General features: G+C 42.8%; 1 protein-coding gene across 2 annotated transcripts in view; it reads right to left on the bottom strand.

The window, feature by feature from the left end:
• Positions 1-21,029, bottom strand: part of Rop (Syntaxin-binding protein Rop) — a 63,140-nt gene that overhangs the window by 11,938 nt on the left and 30,173 nt on the right. The window contains exons 8-14 of one of the 2 annotated variants that reach the window (XM_075879645.1): positions 15,315-15,553; positions 14,343-14,553; positions 13,378-13,516; positions 11,580-11,689; positions 7,799-7,885; positions 4,517-4,618; positions 1,630-1,724 (exon numbers count right to left, since the gene is read on the bottom strand). In XM_075879645.1, the coding sequence (XP_075735760.1) occupies positions 1,630-1,724; positions 4,517-4,618; positions 7,799-7,885; positions 11,580-11,689; positions 13,378-13,516; positions 14,343-14,553; positions 15,315-15,553 (983 nt within the window). The remainder of the gene's footprint in view (positions 1-1,629; positions 1,725-4,516; positions 4,619-7,798; positions 7,886-11,579; positions 11,690-13,377; positions 13,517-14,342; positions 14,554-15,314; positions 15,554-21,029) is intronic. The other variant, XM_037413626.2, reaches the window with a different exon arrangement.

The following is a 21,029-nucleotide window of genomic DNA, read 5'->3' on the forward strand; positions in this document are numbered from 1 at the left end:
ATGGACACCATTCTTTTGTATCATCTGGACGCTTCTAGATCCACTACTCTATCTGAAGTCGCCACTTTACGGAAGAAAGCAGGCAACTTGCACGTTCCTTAACCAGACAAGATCAAGCGTACCAGAAGGACAGTCGCAACGAAAACCTGTCTTCCCAGTCATATTCGTCTGGAACTTTGGTATGGCTTCGCACTTCCTCATGTGCTCCTGGCCTTTCCACAAAGCTACTGCCGAAATATTAAAGCCCCTACCGAGTCCTACATCAAGCTTCCCCAGTAAACTATATTGTTGAGCTGGTGTCAAACATTGACAGACCGACACTGTCGCGGCTGCGAGACTGTTCATGTCAATCGATTGAAGCCACACTACGACCGACCCGTCATACCCATTCCATAGGTCGCCAGGCTGGCTCCTTTTCTGTGGGGGAGTCATTTGTAGCATGAATATATGGCACAGGCAGGAACCCCAGCAGAAGAAGAGAAGGAAGACTGTCGCTGCTCGCCCCGCTTGACAACTGGTCGATTTACCTTAACTATTCCTTTAATAAACGTCTCTCCGACTCACTGCTAAAGGCATGCTATGAATATCTACATTCGAACCCCCGCACAATGAACTTACGTTTGGAAAAACAAGGACATAAAAACATGATCCTTTTCTCTGAAGTTTTGCCTCCTAGTTTATACATTAACACCTGGGAAATTTTGTGGGAATTTGTGGACCTTTCAACAGCTGCACACCACAGACAGTGAAACAACTAGTTTCAATAAAGAAACTTTTTTTTCATGCTGTTGTTTATTATTTAGTCTCTCGCACATCATGATATTTCTGAGTAGATGCAACAAAGACACTTGTTTGCTGTTTGTATTTATTTAGATTGAAATGTGTACACGGACACATGCTATTCAATCATATTGGGGCAGCAACAGCCACACAAATCTCTGTACTTGGTCCACAATCTTTTGCTTAATATCCACTTGCTTTTATACAGACTTTGCACTGCATAAACATGTATTTATCTTGTTCATAAGCTTCTCAGCTACCAATACACCCATACTTTTTATTCAATTGCTGCCATTGCATGGTAATGCAGGATTCTGCCATGAAAGAAGTACAGTACTGCTGCTCTGAGAAGAATGCATGTTCATGGCTGATTTGCTGTCTCCATATAAACAACGAATCAATGCCAGTCATAGTGACACCACGTTCTAGTTTCATGGGTATCACAAGTGCCATTACACTGCATAACATCTCTATACAAGATGTGACAAAGCAGAACTTCAGTGACATAGTAGTGAATAGTAAGCTGATAACTTCTATAAATGCCCTTCCTACATTATATGGCAGTGCAATTAAGAAACCTACAGTATTTGAGGCATTCGTAAGTACTGTAAGCATTCTAGACAGGAGGACCATTTGACAAAGTTGATGCTCGTCAGATTTCTCATTTGCTCTTCTTCAAGCAAAACAACAGAGACACAGTGGTAGTGTTGTAAACATGATACTTGGGTACATAATTTGGGTGCATGCTCAAAATCTAAACGGCTCAAAATGATTACAAAGTTGCACACTACCCTCATGCAAAGTAATGACCTTGGGCACAAAACCAGGATCGATGATGAATAGACTAACCTTGTTGGTGCTGACCTCCCATACCCTGTGGGGGGAACACGCCCTCCACTCAAGTAAGGGAAATGCTTCACATCAAGCTTGTCTTCAATGGCGTCCTGCAAGAGCACATGAAAAATAAAAATATTGTGTTTTGGGACAAAGGTTAGGCCTTCACAAAAGAGAACTCCACCCGTGAGCAGAAACACTGATGAAGATAATGCTCAAGAAGATGGCTGTGCCTGCAGAGGGAGCCTGCTCTGGCACAGTAAAAGGGTTCAGATTTGTGAAATTGCAAGCAGACTTTCTTTTAACTACCCGATAGGTGCTCTCTTGTCATCACAAAAAACGCAACGCCTGAAATCTTAATGTTTTATTACACACATTTCATCAACCGTCCTATGCCTGTTTTAATGCACAAGCCATTAAACCTCCGACGAAGTCTGCCATTGTCGGACAGTAAGCCCGGCCAGAGAGAGGCGACTCAGACTAACACTTTAAAACTGCACATACTATTTATAGGCTAGCTCAGCTGTCATAAGAAAAAACTGAGTCTGCGTGAACTTGAATAGCAAAACCATGATAAATGTTCGTGTACCAACTGCACATTGTGAATATGTGCAACACACTAGTAATAGAATGAAAAATACTGAAACGAAGATACGCGAGCCTACGGGGCGCGGAGATGGGGATCGCTGTTGGCGTGCGGGTGGTGGGGTAACGCTGCGGTCGGAGCAAGGTGAGTCAGCACGTGCTGCGTTTTGCTGTTGGAAAGAGCCCTGAAATGGTCAAGACTCGCCAGCAGGTACATAGGGCGTGTACACGTTGAATCGTGGAGCTCGCTGCTGGCGACGGTAGCAGTACCTAGCGATGTGTCCAGGTAGCCCACAGTTGTAGCAAGTACGGGTGTCGCGTCTAGTCGTCCCCGGCGAAGTAAACCTCGTCGATTGATAAAAGCCGGGCGATGGTGGTCGAGGAGTAAATCGCTGTGACGCAGCTTGCCTGCGTTCCTGGTTTTCGAGTGGTCGTTCAGTCCTTCGTTCGAACCGATCGGTGTAATTCGGGCGAGGCTTAAAGTAGCTCTGTCGCATCCAAGGTACCAGTGGTTCACGGGGCCGTTCGTCGAATGCACACTGATGGCAGACACCAGCGGTGTCCACAGCTTGCAGTTGAGCAAGTACTTCCTTAACCACTCGTCTTATAAGAGAAGAAATGTCATCCTGCAATGGAAGGTTGACACTTGCAATCGTGGGCACATTCTCAAGACGTCCGAATTTCGGTAGGACTCTCCTCCTCTTTAGCGCTTCAAACGCTCGGCAGTGTCTCCTTAGGTCGGAAGGTGTGTGTAAGTCTTCCTTAGTGATAAGGAAATTGCACACGTCTTCCGGGATTCCCTTGAGCAGATGACTTACCTTATCTTCGTCACACATGGTCGCACTCACGATTCCGCAAAGCTTCAAGACGGCCTCGATGTAGGTGGTGCATGTTTCACCAGGTAACTGAGCTCTGCGTGAAAGCGTTTGCTCCGCCTGCTTGACCTTAGCTGTTGAGTCACCAAAACACCTCTTCAGCTCGTCCACGAAAATGTCCCATGTGGTCAATGCACTCTCATGGTTGTCGAACCAAAGAGACGCGGTGCCGACGAGAAAAAACACCACGTTCTCGAGCTGCTTAGCAGTGCTCCAGCTGTCGCTGCGACACACTCTTTGGTAGTGCTTGAGCCAGTCGTCAACATCGTCATCCGGCTGCCCCGAAAAGGTCCTTGGCTGACGTTCCGGCATGCCGCAGCGATCTTGTCCTGGCGGGTGAGCGTGTTGCTCATCAGCAACGAGGTTGTTATGGCCTGCTCCCGCGTCCTCCATGTCTGGTAGCTGCGGTGGCAAGCCTTCCTGTGGTATTGCACGTGGTATTCTTCCCGTGGTATTGCACGTATATACATAATAGTAGCTCTTCCAAGCCAGATGTATTGATATTTTTCGTAAAGACATTAACCCAGCATGCAGATACCATTCTAGGGAAAGGCTGAACAATATATTTAGAGCAGCAGTCCATTACACTATCCAATATTTTTAATGCTCCAAGTGCAACAATTTTTTTTACTGTTTCTTGCGTATACAAGAAACTATAGTCTTTTTGAAACACTACAATACACACATGCTTTACTAGCAGCACTCCTGTGCCATCAGTTACCTCTTGCATTTATTTCAGCCTTCACAGAACAAATACTACCTTACCTTAGCACACGCCTTTTGACTATGCAATTAAAATTCTAACTGCATGCTCAGATGCTCACACTGCAATTTTAGTTCTGTCTTTCAGACCCAAGAATTATTTCTTTTCAAAACACTGGCGAAAAAGGGAGAATGCCTCAGCCATGTGGGGTCCATCCCGGTCTTGAACAACTCTTAGTTTCAATTACACATAACGTTGTACTACTTGCTTCATTGGTTTTCACATTGGGCCAGTCTAACATGCATTACATGAATGCATGTTACATGCAGCATCTAACATGCATGCATGACACGCATTAAAAGTACCCTTAATTAACCAAACTTTTCATAACAATGCAGTGTTCCTGTCTCTGTCTTCTTTTATAAACCTTTTTTCCTATCAACTCAATTATAACAGATAGCCGTATTTGTCTCTCCATCCTGCAGGACCACAGCTAAAAGCTTGGGGTGCCGGTGTGACATACAATTCTTTTTGACTCCTTCAAACCTTGGATAAGCATAAACAGTATCGCATTTCTGCATCGGTTGCTCACATCACCGACACAAACACTTCTTAGACCTCTGTAAAGAAAGCTCTTTGTTTGTCAACAGCGTCATGTCTGTTTTCTCCCTACTTCTCTTTGTAATGTATTAAGACCTGAAAGTGTGCACAATTAACAAATCAAATGTTTGACTCTAACCTCCATGATGTCCTTCAAGACGGGAGTCCAGCGAGACATCTGGTAGGTCTGTTCGGTTATGCGCTCTTTTCTGGGAACATGGTAGACTTTCTTGCGGCTTCCCTGCAATGGCACACACCGCAAATTACGTCTAATGTAAAGGTGTAAGGCAGTAATATGCAGAACGAACACTATCCGCGGTGCACCCAAAAGTACATGCCATTTCAGAGGCAACCTGTGCTCCAGCTGCTTGCCAGCTTCCCCCAAAACCCTTTTTTAATGCATGCAGTGTCATAATGCTTCCATTTCAGTGCTAGTATCTCCCCCCTAATTAGTACCAGAAGAAATTTGACCAGCAGGTTAGCACAGTGTAGGGTAAGCAAAGAAGCTGTTGTTACCTATCAGCTATTCTTTAGCATAAATTTATATTGTATATTTAACTTGCACAGCAACTCATCAAACTGCATTTACAAAATGTAAGACAATCAGGGCTTCCATTCCAAACTTCCTTGAAACACAAGGTTCACAAACATTTGAGTGATTGTATGCTAATAGAGATCACAAAAATGACTGAAAACTAGGAGCCGTAAAAGAGAGTGATCAAGCCCACCACATACATAAATGTTCATAAAAAATTGGCCCATGCGAATGCAAATAAATTATAAGTACGACAATGGCACGCAATGAACTATTCTGCACATTTTATATTTCTTGGCAACTGACCGATTCCTTGAGCTGAAATAGCAATGCAGATGTACAAATCATCTTTGCATTCGATATTCTAGGAAGTAAATTCTAGCAACAGTCTATTCGGAAAATGAATAATGCTACTGTTGGTAGAAATGCTGTGCCTGAGACCATACTCTTATTAGAGTGAACGAATAGCTCAGTTGCACTGATGGGTGTTGATGCCCTAACTTAGAGTGCACACTACAACCTCAAAGATTCAGCAATTGAATCTTGAAGATATGCGACCATACAAGTGTGCAAAGGCAGCACCGCCATTTGAACCTACAGCAACATTGTAGGAGCTATAGCCAGAGAAAAAAAAAAAAATTTCACAGCTCCTGTTATTTACACGCAATATTTCTTTGTGAATCTTCTACCCGCAAAATGTTTTATCCCATTATGAGGCACTCGGTAGTATTAATGCGAGATGGCCGCTTTGACAACTTTCAGTAAAGAGGCCATGCAGCCAAGTGTAAATGGTGACAAAGTGTTAATTTAATGGCACTTCGTGATGGCTGAATCAGTCCTACTAAGCTTGTTGCTCCAACCAATCAAAGAACACAGCTAAAAGACTTTACATCAAGCAATAGAGCCCCTGATACTATAGACTGATAAAAAAGTACATTGAAAGCCATGATTGTCTTACAGTACATTTCAAACAAAGCAGTCAGGCTACCTATTCTAAAAAAAAAAAAACAAAAAAAAAAACAGGCAGTGTACAGTGTACCATATCAGTGACAGCTAAAAACCTGCAAACTACAATGCCCAGACCCATCAAAGTGCACTACGCCAGTAAAAATCACCATCACCATCGAATGCATATGAAAGGGAAGATCAAAAGACGTCAAACAATGTGAGTAGGTGCTCTTTGTAAAATGTGCACACCAGAACACCACAAAAAAAAAAAAAAAAAAGGGGGCACCACAAATGAGACAGCACTACTCTGGCCAGGGGTCTCAACTTGTGCTGGTGTGCAGGTGATTGCAGAAATAAGGGTCAGTGCACCCACACAACCAAGGCTCAGATAAGGCAAAGTAAACACTTTCCCTGTTCATCAGACATCATCAAATCAAGCAGAAAAAAATCAATGACAGCATCCTCAAAATTCCCCACGATGAACTAAAGGCATACCTGGTGACCTTGTATGCCGTAACACCAAGCCAGAACACTCACAACTGTATTTAAAATCTTAGCTGTTCAATTCTCGGAGTGAAAGAGTAGACTCACAGTCACTTGTACTAACGAGAAAGTTCATTATACGAACGTGCAAGTGATATTTCACACTGTTGCTCTTTTTTCTTTTCCACTCTGAAACTATCCATAACTATCAAAAACAAAATATTTGAAATGCTAATTGTTTTTGTGATTAAAGAAGCAATGTGTTCTTATACCATTTCCAGCATGCTCACTGTTGCAATCAATTAAAAGAAGCATCAGTGAAACTATCAGCCTGGACACTTAGAAGGGAAACTGAACTGGTTTTAACCAGTTCCTTTTTAGAAGGGAAACTGAACTGGTTTGAACCAGTTCGTTTAATCACACTATGTTCATGGCGTGGGTATGTAAGGGCAATAATGCTAGTGTCCGAGTAAACCAGCTTGACATCAATATGAGAAAGAACAAAATGGCTGTGTCTTATTTGCCAACTTTCATGTGGACTAGAACACAAAAAGTCATTGCCATAACTGCTAACCCGTTAACTTTAAAATTTGCAAAAATCCTGTAAATATGTCAAGAGAAACTTTCAATAAAGAAATTTGCTCACTGTCTTCTAAAGTCTTATGCTACTGGCATGCCTCTTAACTAAAAGTAAGTTGTTTACTACTACTAAGAATTCCAAGAAGTCCAGCCTTTCACTGACTTAGAGGTTTGCATTAATGACGAAGCTAGTAACAAACATTCATTTGGATTAATATAAAAGTTTTTTCATCTTCAACTACGCACATAAAAAAATAAAACTTACATAATGTAAAGAATTTACCAAAGAAGAATAAATTGCTTATTTTAATTTGATGAGCAATGAAACAGCCTTAAACATTAAGTTTATGATATGCACTGCCACGAGAAATTACGCTTGTATAAAATTCCTGCTCTTCTTTTATTAAACAGCCATAAAAAAAAACATGTCTCATAATGAAGCACCAAAATTTCCACCTTGACCTTCCTAGGCCCTCTGCAATAAACTTCACAGGCCAGACGTTCTAGACCCCTGGCCAGGAAAGCAGATTACCACTGCCACCTACAATCACAAAGCAGCACTGAAGACGTCTACATAGCACGCTGAGAGAAGACCAAACCACCAACTACCAAGGAATACATGGGGAAGACTCTCTACACTGGAGGACAACAGGACACTTCCCGCAATGCAGACACGCATTATGAAGGTAACAGTGAAGCGGAGTAGAGGCGGGCAAGGGTGGATGGAGTTTTTGTGCCTTGTGATGTGTGCTGGCAGACATCACACACAGGGCACCCCCCGGTGACAGGCAGCGCGCAGAGAAACAGAGCAAGCATGTGGCCCAATTCGTCCCCGCCACGAAAAAAGAGAGAGGAACAAAAAAAGTGGTGACGTACTAGTCCCAGAACTTCATTGGTAAACTGTTGAGATAACAGTAGTGGGGTGTGCGAGTTGAACGGCGGCAGTTTCTCAAGCTCTCGCTGCTGTAAACAAAACTGCACACATGTGGTCAGGCGCTCGGGGCTCTTGCTTGTTTAACAGCGACATAGTACACGTGCACGTTTTGCTTATGCATTATGTCAAACCAATACAGATACAGGGAATAGCCTTGCTCCTATGGAACGGAAAAATGGTGATGAACATCACAGCCTTTACAAAATTAAGAATGGCGGTGACACCGTTAAACGGGCACAGACAGAAAGCATGGCACACATGCACGAAAAGCTTGTCACCCTGATATTAACAACCACAAAATTTATCAGATAATGACAAGATTCTGTCGGATATATGTAATAAACTAACTCCAGCAACTCTGTCTATACTTGTCTAGAGCACTTAAATGACACATTTAGGGAAGCAATAGTGACATACACGAGACTAGAGACTTGTAGCTTGGCCAGTGAATTTACTACTGCCTGAACAGCATCTCACACCAACAGTGATTTATCCCCAGCAAAGTGCTGACAAAGCTCAACACAGCAACAGATTGTTGGTGAACTCTTGACGATTCTATGACTGCCACTGTTGTGTGGCCTTGTCCAGAGGGCAAGAACAGTATGCACTGAAACAATTTCACATCCTCTGTACTTAGGTTGCCAGGATGAGACAGTATTAATTTTTCAAGTTCTACATAAGTGCCAGGCCTGAACTATACTAGCACTCTAAATTGTGCAGCAGAGATGGCCATTGCAGTGAGAGCTCATACCTTCAGACTGCAGCCCAATCATTAACACTTGTCTGGCATGAAATGGAGGTGAATAAAATGTTAAATCGTGGAAGGCACTTCGGAAAGTTAGGTGACAGTAGCATTTGACTGTCTAATCATCTGGCAAAACAAGTTGAAAATCAATACACTTTACAAAAACAGAGCAAACACATTCCAAAGATTGCATGTTTTTTTACATTGTAATGTAATTTTTTTACATCCTCTAGACAGACAAAACCAAGATTTCATAATTTTTTTTAAAGCAACCTAGCAAATATTTTACAGAGTATGTGCATTCTATTCAAACACAAACCTTCTGTCTGTGCCCTTTAATAGTATTGATTTTTCTTTCTCTAAGTAGTTCTAGCTTTCACATGAAGAATACACTTAAGAAATTATGTGAAGCAGTGAAAATTAAAGAAAGGCTTGCTTTTATTGTGTGCACAAATTGAGGAACCTTGAACATATCTAGAGTCTGTCAGTGTGAAACAACTCACACAAAACATGGCTGTTTGCATCCAAGAGGTTGCAAAATATAGCCTCAATACCTTCATAATAATGAAAGTTCCATTTAAATTATTGTACTACTTGGAACTTTTCATAGTTCTGTTTGAAGTGCAGGAATTTCGGAGTGAGTTATATAAACAGAAATGTTAACTAGCCTCCATTAACTACAAAGTGAAAAAAAGGGAAACCTGTACAGAACTGTATGAGATGGCAAACAATAGCCCTCTGCTTCTCCTTGCACCAATCTGGACATGCAAGGAGCACTGTGACAATAGCTGTACGTCTGCAAAGCCAATGTGGCTGTAGAGGCCACTAACAGCTTCACGCACGCTGGGCCCTGCCGCTTACGAGCTCCACGCCCACCTTATGAAATCACAGCTGCACAGCGCTGTAATGCTCAAATTGGTGGCCAAGGCCCCAAGGGAAATTTCATGCTGCATGCTGCAAGCACTACGGTCCCTGGAGCAGTTTAAGTCTCCAAAATGTAGGAGTCTACATTTGACTTCAATGGTGAATACAAAAAAGGCCTTGCATTTGGCAAAGCCCCTCAGAAAACACCAGTGATTTTGCTGACATAAACCATTCTTTGCTTGCTTTACAGCAAAGAGGGTCTGCAGACCACTGGCCACTGACCACATGAAAGAAACGACCGCCCGACACTACTTTTGTCTTCCTTTCTTCTGCAGTCATGTCATGTCGCCTCTGCCAAACATATCTTCCCCATTGAAGCGCACAGATCACGAGTTTTCTTGGCTGATGGAGCTAATGTTGATTCATTGATATGTGAGGATGAACGTCCGAAAGCCACTATATGATTACGAGAAACATCGTAGTGGAGAGTTCCAGAAATTTAGAATACGTGGGGTTCTTTAACGTGCACCCAAATCTGAGCACACGGGCCTACAGCATTTTCGCCTGACAGACTATGCCTTTTCTGCTAACGATTAGTACATAATTACCTTACTTGAGTGAAAATGAAGATGTTTTCCTCTCTCTTTCTGCTCTTCTTTTTTTCAACCTGCTTATAACAATTACTTGTTATAATGATGCTATTTCCTTGGAACTTGGACATCGTTGTAAGTGGACTGCACGTTACTGCACTTCAGAATTAACTCCTTGCTTGAAAGCATCTACAAAAGCAGTGCTGTTCCAAGAACATTAATATTTACAGTGAACGAGAAGTGATTGCATTATCGTTGAAGAAACAGACTTGCAGGAGTGCAGTGTTTAATGTGTCAGTGAATTTATTGGTGAATGGTCTTGATATACACATTGTACAATGCTATATTTCAATGCTAGAATTTTGAAGAGGATTTTGCAACTGCTTAATATTGACAATATTATACCGAAGTTCTGCTGTATTATCAAAAACTTCAAGCTTGCTGGATGTTAGTTTTTACAAAAGGCAAAATCTGCTCACAATAATGCTGCATTACATGTTTCTATTCCAAAATACTCTAGCGATACACCAAAGCCAAGGCTTGGCAACATAGTCCTCACTGTCACAAAAAACAGCAGTGAGAAAATCCCAAATAACCTCTGACAAAATAGCCCAAGCTCAACAGCTCGGCTGGCTACCTGTCCATGTACTCATTCTCACCGCAACGGGCGATGACGTGGTGGTGAGTAGTAAAATTTACCTATACTTTGTGGCAAATGCCTTTTAATGGCGATAGTTTTTGAACACAGCCACACATTATCAGTGGCACATACCCGTTAGATTCTCGGCAGTTCTACACACTTTACACCAAGCTAAAACAGCTTGGCTGTTAAAAGTGTCACAGGGCCCCCTTTAATGCAACCAATAAAAGCTAAGCAAGCCAACGTGTGTTTCAAGTCACTCTGTAAGACTGATTCACTTTCATCAAGGCATGATGCAACATGGCTACATACAGATTACAGTGGCTTGTGCTAAACCAGCGAAAAATACGTTTGTGGGAACTAACTCGTCATCACAACTGATAAGAATGTAATGAACACAGATTAGGAAAGCTTCTAACCAACACGGCCCCTGTTTTACAACATATCACACAAGAAACCTGTTTTATAGTATTACAGTCATGCAATAGAGGACACACTCATATTAACAGCACAGCATTAAAAACATCAAATATAACCAAACATCAAATATAACAAAAGAACATTGAAAACAGCTAACAATATTGTTAAGGTCATGTAAAAAAAACCTTGACACATAGACCTCAAACAGCCTCACACTCCAATTCCCTACATGGAGGTCATCTAGACATTATATTCTTTGAAAGGAGAACAGTATACCGCTACTTCGTCATTTTTGCCTTACTATATCCAGTGCTACATGAGTGTTGAGTCTGGCAACAAAATAAACATTGCATACACATTCAAAGAGCACCACATTCACAAAGCAATTTTTTGAAATAAGAGACAGAATACTTTAAAATTGGTCTAAGTGCACTGCACCAACTCCTAGTGAAGGGAAGACTTACATCGGTCACAATGTTAACCCCAATATGTGCCATGTTGGTGATGATGCACTTTTCTGTAGCTGGTATCTGAGCATGTTGAATCAGTTTAGTCAGGTTCTCCTCAGAGATACCTACACAGAGTCATGGAAGCACATGTCATTTCTACAAAATATTGGCACTAATGCGCAATGTATAAATTCATGCTACTGCAAGTTTCACACATGTATGCTCAATAAAGCACAACAAAATAAATTTGCAGCTAAAAGTGTCTTTGACTTTGGTTTTTCACAGATGCTTAATTACCATTTAAACACTAGAGCCCTCCCCTTGCCACTAAGGCTACAGTGATACCGTTTGCTGCATTGCCAGCCCAAGCTTTTGTTGGTGTAGGAGGCACCAGGTCACTTACTACTAGCCCGAGCCCAGTATGTTTTTTTTCCTTTTCAGTACACCACAGTAAAGTTGGATTTATTATATTCGAAAGCTGCTTTACAATGAACATGAATATCTATAGGCTGCTACATCAACAATAAAAATATAAACCCATAGTTTGGTGATAAGGAGAGATGTAGGTTTCACATTCACCCCAGTGAAGGAGTCAGGGTAGGTTAAAGGGACACTGAAGAAATCTTAAACTTGCAAATTTATGGTAAATTCGGTATCCGCAACCTCTTACAACATGTCTACAGAGGCTTTTTAGCGATGTTCGTATAAACAACAGTGCTATAAATGAGCAAACTTTGGCCAAAAGAAAAAAATTACAACTGGCACCATTAATTTGTTTTCCCCATGCTACCACCACAAGATCTTATGGGCATGATTTCTATATGTGATACTGCAAACATAATGGCAAAAATAACAAAACTTCTGACATGCGAACTCAGCACCATGGTGCAACATTGCCCATTCTTAACAGCACAATGGCACCATTAATTTGTTTTCCCCATGCTACCACCACAAGATCTTATGGGCATGATTTCTATATGTGATACTGCAAACATAATGGCAAAAATAACAAAACTTCTGACATGCGAACTCAGCACCATGGTGCAACATTGCCCATTCTTAACAGCCCTGCACCAGTTAGACCTAGGCAGCACTACTGTGATAAAATGTCGCAGCTGGCCAAGCGGCTGTCATTGGAAGTTCGCCATCAACATGTTTATACCAGCAGATATGATTGACAATTGAGCCTGAAATTTATTCCCAAGCTAGATCAATTGCCATAGTTTCCAAGCTTGGATACACATTCAGCACCTTAGTGATAGAAAAAGTGAGTGGCAATTCTATGAAAGCAACTCGAAATGACACATTTCAAGGTGCATGCATGTTTATGTTGGCAGGTTGGCTTGGTTATATTGCAACAAGCGTGCTCAAATACTAGTCCCATGTGACAACAGAGGTAGAAAGGTTGCAATGGTGCAAAAAGCATGCAAAGTAAAACCTTGTTCATAAATTTTGAAAAAAAGAAACTCTTAAACAAAACATACTAGTACGTATTTGAGAAGTTTAGATACTCATGAAGTTTTACGCAGTAGCACGTCATGTGCATGCATTTATATCTCATAGGCAAAGCATGCACTAGTGCGGCAGTTCGCGGCATGAAGTTGAGCGACTACCGGGACAATGTTGTAAGCTGCTATACGGTAGCTAAAGATTGTTTCTCTGGCTCTGCCGAAGTGCTCCCACATGACACACAAGGCTAGCCAAATACAAGCTCTAATGAAGGTGCCAAGCAAACATGCATTGGCCACATGGTATTGGCAGTACCACGTGTATGTGCACTTTGGCCCTTTCTAGCAAAATTTGGCAGGCTCACCGTTTTTAGATAAAATGTACAGCAGGATAATGCGTATCTTGTCAAAATTGGACACACTTGTGTCCAGCAGGATGGGCACGATATTGCGCATTGGGTCCTTGATCTTCTCACCCTCAGCATCCGTGCCCATAGCCAGGTCCTGCAGTCAGTTCAGCGAAGCATAAACGTGACACACCAATTTCATGCATGTAGTAATAAAAGAAGAAAGGCTATATAAATTCTGAAATAAGCTATCGCCAAGACTGCAACAGTGTTGCCATTGTGATGCTTCAATATCCAAAGCCTTCCCTGGTGCTCCTGAGTGCCACATTGGCAGCGTTTATGCTGCATGCAAGCCTTTAACTAGCACATGACCCCATATGCAATTCAACTGCAAAACTCATTGACAGTATCGATTCATTTCATTTCACTTTTGTCTCAGTATTCATAGCGTGCTCTGCTCGAGCTACTTTTACAAATGGTCAGACATTCATACAGCGAATTTCATTAGATGTTAGGAGTAAACACTAGCGTCATTGCTTGTTTCTGTATTTTGTTTCCCAAGGGTAGTAAAGTCAGTCAAGCAGGTTTTATGCGGCTTTCCCCCTGCTTTGCACACCAGTGTGCGATTCTGGCTTGTACTGCTAAAATAACTAATCTTTTAACAGCCAGACTGAGAGCAAATTTGATGTCTGCACGTGCATCATTCATTAAAGCAGCACAAAGCAGATCACAGCTTTCTTTACCACTGAACTGACTGAACAGAACAAGACTGCATTGTTTGTAGGTTGCTTGGCAGATAGGTTGACCAAGCCTGACTCATGTCTTAGAAATATGAATAGCCTTATAACCAATAGAGCACAAATATAGTTCTTTAAAGCACCCAAATCCCTTAAATATAAGCGGGACTCACCTTAAGATACAGTCAACTAGAGAAAGGCTAGTGATAATTTAACTGTATGTAAAAACAATAATGGCCCCCTTACCTGTTCAACCTTGCAGAGTCGGTCAACATAACCCTGGTAACACTTCATGCAGTCCTCAGCAAGGTGCAGCTGTGTGGAGTACTTGTTCAACTCCTTCTGGTACTGTGGCATCTTCTTGATCATCGTTGTCAGATCCTTCAGACTCGACTTGTCGCCACTAGATGTCATGCGCTTGCTCTCAATGAACTTCTTCAGCTGCTTCGTTACAGCCCTGCACACCACGCCATGTGCACAGTCCCATGAGCTTGCAGCCACCCTTTCACTATAAAACTGGTACACACTGCAATGTTTAGCCGCAGGCTCTAATGGTCTTACTAAATGAACCTCTTATACTCATGTATCATACAGCCTTCATGTAATACATCATGCGTCCACTGGACTTTTGAAGTGGAACCTATGCTCCTTATTCATCACATGTAGCGGTACCTCTCCTCCATTTTTTTAATTATTTGTTTTTTTAGATGCAAAATGAAGTATGTATAATATTATTCCACAGAGATAGAAATTTTTTAAGTACCAATTTTTATGGCCATGCCTTGTCAACCACAAGACACAAAAACAATAATACTAATAAGGCTGCCTCTGCCTGCATGTCCCTCCTGTAAGATACACTTCTGATCGTTTTGGTAACCAGCGAAGCAGATGTCGAAGGTAAAATCCTCGAGGTATATTCGATCAAGAACATGCACAATACCAAATAAAAGAGGCCGTTCACAATGACTATACTACACTCGACCTCAATATAACGGATGTCTACATAATTAAATATCGGTTATAATGAAGTATATGACAAATACTCCTGCAATAGATAGTGTTATAAATATATTTTCAGAACCAATTTTTGAATATAATGAACTTATTTTCGTGTAACATGCAACTTTGTCATAATGAGATTTGAGTGTACTTGAAAACTACTGTAAAATTACAAAAAAGGCATCTTTACTGGTGCAACCACCATACTGTCATACATACTGTGAGACAACAGCAATGTGCTGGTGACGCAGCTCAACCCATAGGTCATCCTTCTCATCCAGAAGGACCTCCTTCTCACGCACGTCGTTGCCACTAGTAGACTCGAACTTGTAGACATCGTTTTCAATGGGCAGCAAATCGTAGGCCATGGCCTGGAAGGTCAGCTCGTGCAGCAGCGGTGATACACAATCGAAACCTCGGTCAAGTATTATCAGTTGCGAGCGCATCTTCTCGGGTCCCTGCATCAATGATTGCACTACAGCTACAGGTTGGTTCAATGCTACTGGTGCAAGGCAGTACAAGACGCTACCAACATGGTGAAATATGCTGAAATACTGGGTTTACAGTCATATGACCTGTACGTGACAAGTCATATGCATATTTGCTTTTTGTATACAGAGAGGCCAGCAAACAGCTGGTATATATATATATTTTTTTGGCAGCTGCCACACAAAGGTGCAATATGTCATGCATGCAGCCATATTGAACTCAACATGGCAAATTCGGCCATTTGACGCATTTGAAATTTTACATAATTCGTGCATGTCGCGTGATCTACATTGTGCATCTCATCGAGTTCACGTGTGCACTTCTGGAGATCAGAAACACATGCATGGTGCATGCCAAAAAAAAAAAAGGTCATGAAACACTCATCAATAACACAGGAATGCTGCAGCAGTTCATATATGGTAAATTGAATCCCAACGACAAAAGTTATTTTTCGTCATCTAACCACAGTTAGGGACAGGATCAGATTGGTGCTCTGGCCAGCATAGAAGCTATACCATATTTACGCGCATAATTTGCACAATTTTCTTCGCAATTCTGGGGCTTCAGAAAGAGGTGCCCAAATTATGCGGGGCTTTTGCGAACGCATATGAAATATAATGCAATAATGTGCAATATACATTAAAGAAATTAGAATAAATTTCCAACCAAGTGTACTTGTTTATTTAACAGCATTAGCATGTACTTTAACCACTCAGACCTGGTCGCGCGCGATACGTCCAGTCAGAATCGCTAATACAAAAGTACGAGTGGTCGAAAATCATCGTCGCAGCTGCTGCCACCGCCCTATCAAAGCGCATCGCCCTTGATTCTGTCCAGCCCATTCGAATGTCTCATTTTCTTGAAGCTCTTCTCAACAAGGCTGGGAGAAACTAGGTCCCCTAACACAGCTATACCGGAGAACCTAACATAATTGAAAAGTCCTTCTTCCACGGCCAGGAACTTTTTTCAGCAAGCACGCACTTTCTTTCTTTCAGATTGATCGCAACGATCGTCACAGGTTGGAAAACTTCACTCTGAAGTGCTTGGTGGTAGCACGATTCCTGTTTTCTTCAGCAAACGTCATAATTGCGAGCTTGAATTTTGACTTATATATTATTACTGTAGCCTATCGTAAGAGAACAGTCAAAATGCAAAGGACAGATGGCGAAACCTAAACCTCCCAAATCAACCAAGCATGCGTTGCAGCGTGGACGAAGAGAACGAGGGGAACAGTTGGCACGTAAGTCCTGACAGGTCCTCACACGCCTCCGGCGCCGAAAGTTGTCCGTGCAGTGACGCGAGCGTGAATTCACACAGTGGTAGAGATGGAGAGATAGAGGTGAACGAACGCTCGAGCAGCTGCGGCGACCTGTCAACAGGTTTGAGTGTTCGTGCACGGTATTCCAGGGACCCTAGTTCAGCGGAAGTCTTCTAAAAAAGTGACTTCGCACTCGCAGCCCGTCTGACTGCGTTCGCCTGATCCGCGGGCCGTGTGCCTGTCTAAAGAATTCGAAGGTCACAGTCTTTTCATGCGTGCACTGGCGAGCTGGCTGGACCGAGTCAGGGAGCGCAAATTGTGGGAGTAAACATTTTTTGTTCGTAAAGCTGACAAAAAATTATGGGTGCGCACATTAGGTGATGCCGCAAATTATGCAATTAAGTACGGTAGATGGAGCAGATGCTGTGGCAGATGGCAGCCAATGGTTCACACATGCAGATGGCACAGAACAACTTGAAACATTTAGATCATGCGACTTGATTACTTATCAGAGAGGTCACCACAGGCTGCTGTCAGACTAACTTGGGCAATCGAAGAAGCCCTCTAGCAGCAATAGAGTTGCTCCTGTGTCTTTTGGCACTCTGGAGACTTTCATGTAAAATAGGATGAACTACCAAAGCCTAGGTATGGGCCACGAACTTATTCATGATGGTTGAAATCTTATGCTTTACATACTGAAACAATGATGCGGTGATAACGGAAATTCTAAATCTTTTGAGAATAGAGTGCGCCTTCCCCTTTTGGTACTTCCCTTCCCTGCTAGTGTGAGCACTGGCACTGCGCGACTCGAGCGTCGGGAACAATGCCACTGTGGTTTCGTCGCCAGGCGTTTTTGTCCGATACGAGCTGTGCGTCGGTTTTCCCTGCACAAAGACACATGTCCGAACTTGCCTGGACAAGGCCTCCCCCGATATGTAAGTACGGTAGGTGAAGCAGATGCTGTGGCAGATGGCAGCCAATGGTTCACACACGCAGATGGCACAGAACCACTTGGAACATTTAGATCATGCGACTTGATTACTTATCAGAGAGGTCACCACAGGCTGCTGTCAGACAAACTTGGGCAATCGAAGAAGCCCTCTAGCAGCAATAGAGTTGCTCCTGTGTCTTTTGGCACTCTGGAGACTTTCATGTAAAATAGGATGAACTACCAAAGTCTAGGTATGGGCCACGAACTTATTCATGATGGTTGAATTCTTATGCTTTACATACTGAAACAATGATGCGGTGATAACGGAAATTCTAAATCTTGTGAGAATAGAGCGCGCCCTCCCCTTTTGGTACTTCGCTTCCCTGCTAGTGTGAGCACTGGCACTGCGCGACTCGAGCGTCGGGAACAAAGCCACTGTGGTTTCGTCGCCAGGCCTTTTTGTCCGATACGAGCTGTGCGTCGGTTTTCCCTGCACGAAGACACGTGTCCGAACTTGCCTGGACAAGGCCTCCCCTGATATGTGGAGTTTAGTGTTCCAAAACCGCTATATGATTATGAGAGACGCCATAGTAGAGGGCTCCGAAAATTTCAACCACCTGGGATTCTTTAACGTGCACCCAAATATGAGCACACGGGCCTACAACATTTCCGCCTCCATCAGAAATGCAGCCGCTGCCGCCGGGATGCAATCCCGCGACGTGCGGGTCAGCAGCCGAGTACCTTAGTCACTACACCACCGTGGCAGGGCGACAACGCCTCCCCTTCACGTCACGATAGTACACGTCATGGTGTTCCTTATCCTCATTGGCCACCCGTGACAGTCCCTCTCCCGGTAGCTTGCCTTCGCCCGGCGCTTGCCTGCCGCTGAGCAGATTGACACAGGCCTGCACAAGAGGTAGACGCACTGCTCTTGCAGGCGGCTTCTCGTAGGCATGCTTGACTGCTGCCCTTTGTGTGATAGCCCTAGCGCCTGCCGGTAAGGATACACTCAATCGGTCTTGTGGAGTTCCCTGCCGGACCACAAGCCCGTGATTGTCGCACTGTGCTGTATCTTGAATAGATAAACCCGTGTTTGTTGATGACCTGCCTTGAATGCCATCTCTGCGCCGTGTCGGCGAGTCGACGAACCCAGCCTTAGCGTATTTGAGAGCATCACTTCCCAGTCGATTCGTAGGGGTAAGCCTTTTGCAAACCTATCTCCACAATCTAAAGCCGAGTGTCCTTCAGGACCCCTTTATGGGTAATAGAGTTTCACCACCACCACCAAACAACATTGCTTTTAGAACAACTTTGTGTCCATAAAACACCATATATTTCTATCCTCAATGTAATGAAACATGTTTATCTACAACTTCAATATAATAAAGCTTTGCTGCTGCCACAGAGGTAGAGAGTGATACGATAAATAAAAACTTATTATAGTGCTTATTAAATGTTAGTTACACACGGTGTTTTTGTAAAATGCACATTTGAAATCATGCATTGTGCACCGGAGAGTGACCATCACAGCAAAGACGTTTTTTTAATACGTAATGTTTTCTGGAAACAGCTGGTAGGGCAAGGGCACACGACTGTTCGCACACCAGTGCACCTTACTCCTGGTGCACTGTATGCAGCACTACAGTTCTGTATTAGGCTCCATGCATCACTTGTGCAGCACCTGATTTTGGAATTTTTGTTGTCACTATACAGCAAGTGACAAGCATGAGTTATGGCAGATGTGGTAGTACTAAACTCAATGGCCTCACTGATTTTGAAAGCTATCATAGTCATTCAGGAAATGAATGATGTCGAAAAACTTAGTTCCTTGCTATTCACAACTCCAGAAAACGCTCCGTATGCTTGCAACACTGATCAAAAAAACAAAAATGGCTACGCTGAATGGGATCAATGCGGCACTTTCGCTTGGCCATGGCTTGGCACTGTGCCAAAGTTTGTTGATTGTGACGTCGGATTGCATTGCTTTGTCGAAAGCGAAAGAGCGCTGGTCGCGAACCCCATCATTCTCATCTGCATAAAAATTTTCACTGCTGAAAAAGAGGAAATAGTTGCACCGTGCGCACAAACATTGAGCCTTTTCGGCGAACCGCATCAGATTTATCTCAAGTTGAATTGAAGAACCTGTATAGCAAGCCCGAGGTTGAAGGAGGCAAATGTTCATGCGTAGTGGGCCTCTCCGAAAGGAGAAAGCACTTTTGCCCTGCATTGCTACACTGCTACAGGCAAGGTCCTGACAGTTTTTGAGGTACTCTGCAACTCATGCTGCGGATGGCATGCATCCCACTGAGTTCCGTTGCCCCATCAAAGGCTGAATACGCATGCCGTTCACTTGATTACAGAACAAAGCTATGCCTGGGCCAGTGTATCTTGAGATAAGACAAATAATAATTTCGATTGCAATATGCTTCTTTCTTTTCATTCGCCGATCCATGTTATTAGATTTCTAATGAATAAGGTCGTATGCTTCCTAACTTCACTTGTTTGTGTAGGCAGTAGTTGATATTCAAAGCAAGTACACAGGACTCTCATTAAACGAAACTATCTTGGCACATTTGGTTGGTCTCCTATATATTTAATGATAAAAAGGTTCAGGTAATTGCAACATTTTTTTCTTCATTCACATCGGTTAAATGAAACTACAACTGGCAAAATCTATGAACGGCGGAAATGGCCACGGCAGTCTAACAACCATGAAACAAATACCGATGCTACCATAGGCTAGCTAAGCCAATCCGGCAATCGCACATGTTCGTCCATGTCGAGCAGCGATCGATGTATCATCATAAACTTGAGATGGAAACAAAACAAATGGCAGCACAATGCACTTTCACTCACAACGAAAGTAAGAATCATTCAAGAACTTGACCACAACGACAAATATTGCGGAGAAGTTCAACATTCCGAAGTCTACACTGTCGAGGACACTCAAGAACAATGGGAAGATTGAAGAAGCTATAAAGCTTGGAAACTTTGCCACGGACAGAATGTGATTTGATGATTGACAAGTGGGGTTTAACGTCCCAAAACCAGCATATGATTATGAGAGACGCCAAAGTAGAAAGCTCCGTAAGTTTCGACCACCTGGGGTTCTTTAACGTGCACCCCAATATAAGCACACAGGTCTACAACAGCGGACAGAATGTGGATGAGAACGACTGCGTCTAAAGAAATCGAAAATGTTCGTTTCCTATGGTTCAAGCATGCGCACACTGCGAACTTCCTGATCAGCGGCTCA

This window comes from Rhipicephalus microplus, chromosome X, assembly GCF_043290135.1.
Source record: "Rhipicephalus microplus isolate Deutch F79 chromosome X, USDA_Rmic, whole genome shotgun sequence".
Lineage (NCBI taxonomy): Eukaryota > Metazoa > Arthropoda > Arachnida > Ixodida > Ixodidae > Rhipicephalus > Rhipicephalus microplus.